General features: G+C 41.7%; 1 protein-coding gene across 1 annotated transcript; it reads right to left on the bottom strand.

The window, feature by feature from the left end:
- Positions 1-6: 6 nt before the first annotated feature.
- On the bottom strand, positions 7-7578 carry LOC116503284 (cholinesterase-like). The gene is given in 14 exon segments (XM_032209589.1): positions 7-153; positions 1744-1792; positions 2882-3004; positions 3007-3035; positions 4264-4507; positions 4510-4601; positions 4603-4825; positions 4828-5042; positions 5044-5461; positions 5464-5501; positions 5503-5551; positions 5554-5589; positions 5592-5766; positions 7473-7578. Coding segments are annotated over 12 exon segments (1593 nt in total). The 5' UTR covers positions 5683-5766; positions 7473-7578; the 3' UTR covers positions 7-153; positions 1744-1757.
- Between the last annotated feature and the right edge of the window lie 4629 nt (positions 7579-12207).

The raw sequence follows: 12207 nt of genomic DNA, 5'->3' as shown, positions 1-12207 counted from the left end.
CCACTATTCTGAAGCAAAGAAACTGTAACTAGGTTTTCAAATGGTGCCTTCGACATATGGATGCCATTTTCAAAGAGATTCAACCTAAGGGGCAGTCCTTCATAGTAGGCCAGTTCAGACACAGGCAAAACAGAGATTCCGGGATGCTCTTCTCTGTAGTAAGGGAGAATAAGAAAATTTTATTATTTTTTTGTTTATTATATGTATCTACCATTATTATTATTACAAATAACCCAAGGTGGAGAACATACCCCCACATTTCTTCTTCTCTCCTCCTCCTCCTCCTCCTCCTCCTCCTCCTCCTCCTCCTCCTCCTCCCCTCCTCCTCCTCCTCCTCCTATTTTCCTCACAAAAACAGCCCTTTGAAGTAGGTTGGGCTGAGAGAGTGACTAGTCTAAAATCAGCCTATTTAATAAGAAGAACACAGAACACCTTAGATGGATTTTTGAGATTAAGTCACCAGGCTAAAAGTTATCAGACTGTGAATTTTAATCCTACCTTTTTGTCTTTCATGGCTAAGGTAGGATTAGAACATACAATCTCCTGATGTCTAGCCTGGTGCCTTAATCTTAACCTTAAAAGTCCATCTAAGGTGCTCTGTAACCCCCTTATGCTAAACCTGGAGGGGTTTGTGGAATCAAAATGCAGGATCCAAAGCTCGTAATCGAGGCTCGCTGCAGTATTTACTGTTAACACTGGACAAATTCCCTTGAGAAAATAATTCCTGCAGAGAAAAGATGCTGTCAGGCTTGTCTCAGCTTGGATGTTTAGGAAAGAAAGACCCTTGAATCCACTTGTAGCAAAAGGTATACTTTTCTTAAAGTCAAGTGGTTACAGCGCAAGAAAAGCTGAATCTGAGTATTCCCACAGAAATTCTGCCTTTTCCCCTTCTCCAGGGCCCTCCCATCTTGTTTTAAGAGGCCAATAATATTAGGGGTTTTGGTAACAGCTTTAAGGTTTGATGCCTCTTTGGTGGAGTTTCACATTCCGTTCTCATGCTTATGTTATTGGATCAGCCAGCCTGTTCCAGACTGGCATCTCTGGATTCTGTCATCCCGTCATCCCCCTCCCATATTTATGGCAGGATGCTGAAGGCTGAAGCCATTATAATGGCAGATCTGACAAATTCACTCATATTTATACATTTGAAAATGGAGGGGGATTTATATGCATGCATACACATTGGTAATTAATAACCTAACTGATCTCAAGTGACTTCCTGCTTCTTTCATCTAGAGAGAACAATGGTCTTAGTTAGAAGAAATATTTGCATCTTGAGATTCAGGGGTGCCTATGGGAATGTTCTGATAGCATTTATCACTGGGCTACAAGGACACATTCCTAATGTCTCCATTAGTCTATTAAATAGTCCCATTCACCTGAAAACTGATTCCCCCCCCCACAGGTTGAATTCATTTGCATGCTTTCTCTTTCTCAGCACTGCTCATCTTCTCTGTAAGTTACTCTTCATGGCTCGTTCCTTCTTCCCCTATGCCCAAGATCTGTATTTGTTTATGCTGAGATCTAGAGGTTTCTCCAGGTTCCTCTTCCATAAAGGCTATTGGCATCAGCTTGGAGAGCTTCCATTCCACACAGCGAAGCCGAGCCACAAAAGTGTTATTTAAAATGGTTTGGAATGCCGATGTGAAATTACTATTTAAAAAGAAGTCTAGCCCCCTTCTGAAATCATCCAAATTGATCCCAATTGCTGGCTATTACTACAACCAAGCACTGGATTCTTACCTCCTGTCTTCTTCCTAGTCTGATGAAACAGAATCACCTTTGGACTTGTCTGCAGAACAAAGAAAAATACAATATCAAGATAAGGTGTACATCTTATCACTAGAGAATCTGAATCTAGAAGTAGGATTCTGAGGATTCCATGATTTATGGCATAATATACTATATTTATATATATATATATATGTAGGTCTCTAGTTGTTCGGGTGTTCTCCCGCGTAGAATTGGAGATGTCTTGGCGACGTTTCGACGAAGTCTCATTCGTCATCTTCAGGCGGCTTCAGACTACTTCAGGTTTGGTGTTTCCCTACTCCTGGAAACACCAAACCTGAAGTAGTCTGAAGCCGCCTGAAGATGACGAATGAGACTTTGTCGAAACGTCGCCAAGACATCTCCAATTCTACGCGGGAGAACACCCGAACAACTAGAGACCTACATACTAACACCCGCGAAAACCTCAGAATATATATATATATATATATATATATATATAGTATAGTATATGTATATGTATATGTATATGTATATGTATATGTATATGTATATATATGTATATGTATAGTATATGTATATGTATGATATGTATATGTATATATATATATATATACACACACACACACACATTGTTTGGTCAGCCAGATGTTTAGGATTTGACATTTTTTGTCCACCTACTCTGTCCTTCCCAAAAAGCTGGGATGAGCAGATATTTTTTTGTTGGTATTAAAGTTACCATTGCAGGATGTAAGCTATTCCAAATAAAGCTGCCTTTTGCAATTGACTGAGAGGGATTTTGTCAATGACGATGGTCATCAAGTGGTGAGCCAGATGTTTTGGGATTCGTTATTGTTGTCATCTTTATGTGAGCAACTAAGGCTTACTTACGGACATTACTAGAGACCTAACTCTTAGGATGTCATGAAATATGCTTGCTCTACAAAATTTATCACTAGCATTACGAAATTGCCCAGTGTAAAATCAAATGAGTATGTTTCATCAAAGAGTGGCAATAAAATCAATTTGTAGAGATTGCTCTATGAGTGAGATGGGTGATCTCTATATCTGATATATAAATGATTTTTAAAAACATCTTTTCCATCAACCCCCACTCCCTTCCAAAGGCAGAACGAATAGCTGAACTTACGTGTCTCTTCAGCCTTTGAAAAAAGGCTCTTTAAAAAGTCACAGTGCTCTACCATCCTTTCCTGGAATGGCTCAGTACTAAGAAGGAAGAAATTCTGTTCTGTGGGATTATAAAGTGGCCATCATCCTTGCTGGCCACTAAACCAGTGGGATTCCTAAGGAGGAAGAAAAGGACATTGAAAACGAATCAAAGGGAGAACCAACCTAGAAATAAGGAGAAATTTCCTGACAGTGAGAACAGTTGATCAGTGGAACAGAAGTTGCCTTCAGAAGCTATGCGTGCTTCATCATTGGAGGTTTTGAAGAAGAGATTGGACAGCCACTTGTCCAGAACGGAATAAGGCTAGTTCTAGTTGCCTGCTTGGCAACTGCTTGAGCAGGGTTGGGCTAGAAGATCTCCAAGGTCCCTTCCAACTCTGTTATTCTGATGTAGCTCCAAAGAGACTGGTTTTGACTTGAGAAACCACAACCAAGGAGAACTCCCAAAGGGGACTTTGAGGGAGGGATGGAGTTTGGCTTTGTGAAATCTCTTGTGTCTCCCTTGCTGATCCAAACCCAATTCAACTCTCATAGACTCTTGGATCTGCCAGTCCCAATCCTGACCCCTGGGCACCCTCCATCTTGTGAGTTTCCCCTTCACTACTTACTCCCTTGCAAGCCTTTGTTTGTTCTCTTAATGGTAGAGTAACGCTCTGTTCTTATCTCCCTTTTGCCTTCTTTATTCCACTTGGAGATATAATGTACCGTAGAATAGGTGTGATACAACTGAACTCATAAAAGAACGATTATCTATAAGTGACATTATTAAGAATCCTTAGAAATTCAGGGCTGTTTCCAGTACAGGTAGTCCTTGACTTACAACTATTCATTTAACGTCCATTCAAGGTTACAATGGCACTGAAAAAAGTGACTTACAACCGGTCCTTGCATTCACAATGATTCCAGCATCCTCACAGTCACGTGATCAAAATTTGGCTGCTTGGCAACTGGTATGTATTTACAATGGCTGCAATATCCCGGGGTTACATGATCAACATTTGCAACCTTTCCAGATGACTTTCAACTAGCAAAGTTAGTGGAGGAAGCTGGATTCATATAATCATATTGTACTTAATTGCAGTGATTTGCTTAATAACTGCGGTAAGAAAGGTTTTAAATTGGGCATGATTCATTTAACAACTGTCTTGCTTGGCAACAGAAATTCTAGTCCCAACTGTAGTTGTAAATCATGAACTGCTTGTATTAAACAACCTGCAAACATATGGAAAGGAAAGCGTGCATTACTTTATGGTTGTATTACTTTAGATATAAAGTGCATTGTTGAATGGAAAGGCTTTTTTTGGATTTAAAATAGAGATTTTTGAAATAAAGTGAACCACTTACCCAGTTCTGGCAAACTCTGCCCAGTATGCATCATTATGGCTCAGTCTGGCTTCAGCCTCTGTGTACGTTTGATTGAAAGGCGGCACTGATTCAAGGGTTCCAAAAACATAAGAAATCTCAGCACCGTGAGTTGCCCCAATCCATTCAGGCCAAATTGACCATGAAGGGCGATGTGTGAATAAATAGGCATATACAGGACTCCCAGTTTTCCTGATATTTCTTGCAGCTTCCCTCGATGGGCATGCAATGATCGATCTGTATAGAAGTGGGACAGAGCGGAGCGGAACTGGGCTGGCCCATGTTGTCCTTCACTGAACTTCTGTGCAATAGCCTGAAAAATCTTCAGTTGCATTTCCACAACAGCTGTATCCCTTTCAAAGCTGCTCCTGATTTATGAGATTGTGGGTGATGTTAGGGAAAACAAAGTGGACAAATGAGGCTGCTTCATCAGAGGTTTCACCTATGAGGACTGGTTTGACCTGAATTTGCCCCTCCTCCATGAGCTTTTCTGGTTCACCAAGCAAAAACTCCCCATCTGTGGTTGGCACGAAGGGAAAATTGCAAGGAAGCCACCTTTGTAGAACAGAGATATTTCATGCCGAATAAGTTCAGAAACATTTTTTGTTTGCAGACAATGCCCTATGCTGATATTATTGTCCTCAGAGCAACCTAGCAGATGAATAAATTCCAGTGATAACTTTTTGGCATCCTCAGGAGACTTCCAAGACCAGAAGGCATTGGCTGTTCCACTCTGGATCACCGCTTGCGCAAAAAGTCTGGCTTTTTGGCGCGAGAAGATGGAAATTCACAGAAGCTCCTCCAGCACTGTGGCCAAAAAGGGTCACCCGAGAAGGATCTCCCCCAAAGGCAGCTGCATTCTCTTTTACCCACTTCAGGGCCAGCTGTTGGTCCCATAAGCCTAGGTTCCCTGGAGCAGCTGGTGGTAAGTAAAGAAAGCCAGGGCTCCCAAGCGAATTGATGGTGACCACAATGACATTCTCAGTGGCAGCCAAAGGTGCCCCATTGTACATGTCCACAGAAGATGTGCCCATTAAAAAACCCCCTCCGTGTATCCAGACCAAAACAGGGACTGGTGAAGAAGGTTGTGGGTGTGGCACCCAGATGTTGAGAGAAAGGCAATCTTCTGACAGTGGTGTTTTAGGAGACCACATCTCTGCTTCAGGGACATCCCGGAAATAAATTGAGGACAGGAATTGCCAAAATTGGTGGCTCCAATGTTTGCTCCATGGCTGATGTGGAAGAGGTTTCTGGAGACGCAACTTCCCCAAGGGGGCTCAGCATAAGGAATGCCTAGATAGGCTGTACAGATCCAGGGCCAGCCAGGAACTGCTTGCCCTTAATAGGGCCACTGCTGGTTATGACCACTGTGTCCCCATTAGAAGCAGAACTAGAAGCCATGGAAAGAGGAGGAGGAGGAGGAGCAGCACAAGAGAGGCGGGCATAGCAGACAAGCCATTGCAACAGTAGGACAAGTCAGTGGACCTGGAAAAATTACAACCAATATAGATTATTCCAATACTGTAAGTACATCTTATGCCAACTCATGATTACTTTATTGTGATGGTTGGGCTCCATTTTTGCTGAGGACACCAATGGTGAGCATGAATGACTTAGTCAACTCTGCCCTTCTCCATGATGTATCCCATTCTAGAAGAACCGCTTAGAACTCCTGTTTACTGATCCCTTTGCTCAGGATGGACAGCTTTGTACAGAATTGCTAGTAGATCTTCTCCAGGGTTCCCAATACAGTGTTGTTATATTATCTGTGTTCTAACACAGTTAGAACACAGATAATAATAACATAATAATTAGAATAAGTTTCTAACATTCCAGAATTCTATTCTGGAACTTGGTGTACTAAGCCCTATCTTGTAAATTATGATATAACTGAAATAAATAACAATGTAAAATTACCCCAAATCAACATTTTTATTGCTCTGATCTTGTTTTAAATCCACCTACCATGTCAAGCCAGAAGAGTCACTGAAACCTAGGATTACCAAGGTAAGTGTGCCCTCTTTTGGGTATGTTGTGCAATAAAATTCCTTAGAAAAACCAGTTATGGTAAGAATGGCAAAATAAGCAAAATTGTAAAACATCAGGAAAAAAAAATGGAGAGAGCTAATCTATAAAAGGCTATAAATCAGTGTTTCTCAATCTTAGCAACTTTAAGATGTGTGGACTTCAAGTCCCTGAATTTTGGGAGCTAAAAGTTAGGTACAACTGAAAAGATGAAGAGCACACTTTCAACTTCTCCTCTGAACCCAGTAATTCAGTAACTCTAATCACCATGGGATTTCCTATTTTCTTTCACACAAAGGCTAGCATCAGAAATATTTTTTAGAACAGCTACTTTCCCCCAACCCAAGGGTGCCCAATCTCTGGGCTGTGGCCCATTACCAGGCCTTGAGACTTTTGGAACCGGGCCACGGAGGTGGCAGGTGAGTGTGTGAGCATGCACGCATCCCCACTCACGCAAGCACATGCATTTGTGCCTGCCGCACACACAGATTGTTCCCCTCTACACCCACACACGGCGATCCACAACCGAAAATGTTGGGGAACTCTGCCCTAACCTTAATATTTTCCCATCCACACATGCTTTTCTCAGCAGGCACTCTAGGCTGCCTAACAAGCATTTCTGTAGGCTTCCTGAAGAAGGCCTAACATTATTTGTCCTTGAGGAGCAAGACAGACTCCAAAACTGAACAAATTGTCAATTGTACAGCCAGCAATATTAGAGCAAAGCAAAGTAGAAATAATACCTCCCATCCCATGATGTATCCAGTCCAATTGCACAAGTGCTTTAGGAAATGCAATTCTATCAGCATCTACCTAGAAGAATATCCCACTGATTTTTAACAGGTCTTATTGCTAGATAAAGATGTTAGGAATTTGCAAGCACATATCTGAACCTAGAAGAAATGGCAGCCCACTGTGGGTTTTATCTTCACTGCTTTTCTTTTCAACTCTTGTTCTCTGTGTCTCAAACTCTACAGGCATTTCCTATTATGGTTGAATAAATTGTTGTCTCTTTAACGTTATGTTTAGCCTGGAATAGAAATAACTAGTCTAAACAGAATTAACCAACCAGAAAAAACAACAAGAAATTCTAGTCCCTTTCCTAAAAATCATTTTCTAATTCTCTGGAAAAAAATCACTGTTTTTCAAAAATTCTGCAGACTTACTCACTTGTCAGATTTAACGGGATTATTTGTTATTCGAAAGAAGAAAGCAGCTTCAGAGACGACCAGGCTGTATCCTGTTCACACAGACAAAAAAGATCATGAAAAGAGGAACTTTATATATTGCGGGAAGGTGCATTGACCAACCGGATTCGGTCCATAAAAGGGGAAGGAAGCTGAAAGTTTTGGCAAAAGGCTCCAATATCAAAGACATGAAAAAACAGAGAAGTTCCTTCAAATGGGGTGAGAGAACTCCAGAGCAAAGGACAGTCACTATCTTTGGTTGTGCAACCTGCAGCCTTGAAAAGAGCCATTGCAACATCTGTCCAGATTTCAAAGCAACTAAAGAACCTGAAAGCAAATAACAGATACCCGATGTGACCCTAAATTTGATGGCTCTAAAAATGTAGGACAGACAGCATCACCACCAGATAGATTTGCAATTGGCTGACCAACTGCACTCAGCAGGTATCACGAACAGTTGTGGAACTAGGTAAGTAGCAGCTAGCCTAAGGGTCGGCAATCTTAAACAGTCAAAGAGCCACAAAGATCCTAACTGGAAGCCTCCGGTTTCCCCCCCCCCCCCGAGTCTCCTCCTCACGCTGTGTCCTTTTTCCTTACCTGTCCTAACCGAAACCTCTATCAATTGTGGAGCTGACCAGAAAGCCCACCCCTTGCCAGAGTCTCCTGGAGTGCCCTGCTTTCCCCCTCAACTGGAAGCTCCCCTCAAAATTGTGGTGCCGACTGGCAACAGGGAGCCGCAGCAGAGGGATGAAGAAGCCACATGCTCCACCAGAGCCACAGATTGCTGATCCCAGGGCTAGCCTATTAAAAAGGATGAGAGGGGATAGCTGTCTTCCAATACTGCTGTCACACAAAAAAGGGGGCTGAAAAAAATATATACATTACTTCCATAGCAGGGAAGATAAGGCAGGAGTGGTTAAATGACCATTTTATTTAAAGAGAAAAATATGATATGATATTTCATATGATATGAAAAATATGAAAAGATATCCTTATTTGGATATCACTTCTGGAAATTGTGCTTGTGAGGAACAAAAATGAAACTCTGACCTTGGTTTTGTTGGTTAGCGGGATTTGGGTTATAGGAATGGCTAGTTATATAATGTGTAGAAGCAAACAGTTGAGGTTGGAATGTATTTATCTTGTTCTATGCCAGGAAGAGTTGGAAGTCAATGCCCCCCTTTTTTTTCTTTTTCTCTTCTCCATTGTGTCTCACACCCCCTTTTCCCCGTTCCCTTTCCCTCCCTTAATTTCCTATTTCTTTTCTTCTTTGTATTTTATATTACAATAGAATAACAGAGTTGGAAGGGATCTTGAAGGTCTTCTAGTCCAACCCCCTGCTTAGCAAGAACCCTACACTTCAAAAATGGATATCCAACATCTTAAAAACTTCCAGTGTTGGAGCATTCACAACTTCTGGAGGCAAGTTGTCCCATTGATTAATTTTCTGTCAGGAAATTTCTCCTTAATCCTAGGTTTCTTCTCTCCTTGATTAGTTTTCACCCATTGCTTCTTGTTCTACCCTCAGCTGCCTTGGAGAATAGTTTGTGGAAGTCCCTGAGATATTGGAACACTGCTATCATGGTATCATTAGTCCTTCTTTTCAACTAGATGTACCCAGTTCCTGCAACCGTTCCTCATATGTTTTAGCCTCCAGTCCCCTAATCATCTTTGTTGTTCTTCTCTGAACTCTTTCTAGAGTCTCCACATCTTTTGTACATTGTGGCAAACAAAACTGGATGCAGCATTCCAAGTGTGGCCTTACCAAGGCACTTTAAAGTGGTATATAATAAAATAAAAATGATACATGTGTTAGAAGACCTCAGGTCGTTTTCAGCCCTATGATTCTAAGTTCTATGTCAATTAATTTGCACATAAGAGACTACGTTCTCCAGCTTGATACAGAATTATTAACGCTGATGCTCTGCACATGGTTCTTCATTCAGTTGTGGACTCCCCTTATGGCACTGCGATTCAAACCCACATTTCGATGGCTGGTTAATGACATTGTCACAGGCAGCCTGATTAAAAGCTGTACTGAAATTGAGGTACATTCCAGGTCTTTTCTTTATCAATCAGAGTGGTTACCTTGTCAAAGAAGGAGCCAAGATTTGTTTCACACAACTGTTCTGGGCTGTGTTTTATGAGATAGGCCAGAAAAGAGTTTACAGAGTTTGATGCCTTTCCAGGTCAAAATGTGGGAGCAGATCTCAATTCAAGTGGGGAGATAATCCATAGAACGGGGCCTCCCCAGCCCAAGGACGCCTGAGGCTAGTTTGTAATATGCCTTCAGGAAAGAAATGTTGGTTTATTGGTGGGAGAAAGAGGTACCCTACAAATGCAACTCTGGCATGTGCACAGCCAAGATTAGCTCAGTTGGTTCTCCTCCCATGATAGCAATGTTTGCCAATAACCAGGTCAATGGCAGTACATTGATCCTTATAAACCCTTTACATAAGCAATCTTGTGTGTTTGGAGGATTAGTTTTACATTATGGTATTTCCTGTGACACTTTATGGCAGCAAAAGTTGGTATCTAAAGAAGCAGGATAAGGAAGTATTGTTGACACCTTTGAACTTAAATGTTGGAGAAGACTCCGGAGGCTACCACGGTCAGCCAAGAAAAGAAACAAGTGGATCATCGAGCAAATCAACCCAGCATTCCCACTTGAGGTACAAGTGACCTGTGTCAAATTATTCTACTTTAAAGGAGAAGAGTTGTAGCTCAGGGTTGAAATGAGGGGTTCCACCACAAAACCGCGGTAGACAAAAGCGCGCTCGACGAAAGCGCGTACGTGACGTCATCACAGCGCGACGAAAACATTGCACTGTGATCGATAAATGTAAAAATAAAGCGAAAACCTTACCCTAACCCCCCCAAACCTAACCCTAAACCTAACCCCAAACCTAACCCTAAACCTAACGCTAACCCTTAACCTAACGCTAAACGTAACCCTAATGCTCTAACCCTAACCCTAATCCTAACCCTAAACCTAACCCTTACCTTTATGTGAATCGGCTTGCTTTAATTTTATTTTTATTTCAATTTTTAATTTTTTTCGTCGCGCTGTGATGACGTCAAATGCGCGCTTTCGTCGAGCACACTTTTGTGGACCGCGGTTTTGACGGGTCACGGAAATGAGGAACCCTTGGTGCTCTCTGAGCTTGCTTGTTTTCTTGCAGAAAAAGGGGCAATTTGTCAAGAGTGCCAGTCAGAGTGCATGACGAAAACTCTTTAATTTCACAATGTATGGACTTAACCACAGTTTCAATTGAGAAACTCTGGCCATCTTAGACTAAGCCAAGTCCACAAATACCAGAGAAGTCCTGGAAGCCTGGCACTGTATCAAATTGGCCATCAATAGACAAATAATATCTACCTACTGTACAAAGGGCAGTCCTGTTGGGAAGGAGGGCTCTTCAATTTTAATATAGATAGCCTCTGGCACCTCTTTCAAACCTCTCTGTCCAGATGATGGACTTTGCTATCTTCAAAAGCGTGGCCTTCGTCTTTGAAATGCAGATGAACTGCTGCATTTTGTAAGGCAGATGGACTGCAAGATCACTCAGAACTGAAGGAGCTTCTGGGATGACCAGCTCAAGGCCACCCAGCTGGTTTTTATGGCTAACCAGCTTTCCTGGTTTCTAGCCTGGTGCTTTAACCACTAGACCAAGCTGCCTTTCCCATCATCACTTCCCTTGCTTTTTGCCACAAGATGGTCCATCTGTTTGGGAAAATGGTACCTTTAGGCTCATGGCAGATCATTTCAGAAGGACTGGTGGACAGCAGAACACAATCCCCACATTCTGGTCAATCAAGGAAGTGAGGGGGAGACTGGCCTAGCTGGGAACATTTCCCAAAGCAGAAGGACAGGGGAGTTTATATAAAGTTATTGTAAGTTTGTATCACAATAGGGAAAAAAATCACTAAAGCAATTTGGCAAACTTCAGATTGAGGAAGGAATTCCCTTTCAGTGATACAAAACCTGTATCTATGAGAACCAGAGATAACTAAGAATTTTATTATGTCTGGAATGAGAACTTCTGCGTTATTCACCTCTGGCAATTATACATTTGCTAGATTTATCCTTTAGAATGACAGATCCTCTGAGTACAGGAATACACCCAAGGTACTTTATTTTATTTCATTTTTTTTAAAGAAAAAACATATTTATCTGTTTGATGTATGTAAAAGATTCCCATTTCCTCTTTACAATCACCCATAAGCCACTTAGAGCAGCTTCCCAAGTATAAAATACACCATTTCCTCCGCAGTGTTTGGAGATGCCAAATTTAGGATGAAGAATAAAAACCTGAAGATATTCCCACAATTTCTCAGCTAGCTTTAATTCAACATCTGGACTTCAGATAAAAAGAGGTGGAATGACAAGCCTGTTGACCTACATGTCCATGTCAACAGAGGCTTCAACTGTGCATACAGGATTTAGAAAGTTCACCAACGCAGGGCAGATTGGTGAACAGGTAATCTGCTCAACTTCAACTGAAGACTTCAACCGAAGTCTCCCACACAGGTAGAAGAGGAACAAGTGAAATCATAGCATCTTCATGCTGGAGTGACAGCGTTGAGTCACGGTGAAAATCTGAGTATTTGGCACTGGTTTTTAAAAAAAACAAATGGCATCCCCATGATGGAATATCAAATTGATATCAAATTAGGCAAACCACCAGATCAAGAGAGGGTGATTTGGTGTGCT

The sequence above is a fragment of the Thamnophis elegans genome, chromosome 2, assembly GCF_009769535.1.
Source record: "Thamnophis elegans isolate rThaEle1 chromosome 2, rThaEle1.pri, whole genome shotgun sequence".
NCBI lineage: Eukaryota > Metazoa > Chordata > Lepidosauria > Squamata > Colubridae > Thamnophis > Thamnophis elegans.
This window is presented reverse-complemented; position numbering and strand designations above follow the sequence as displayed.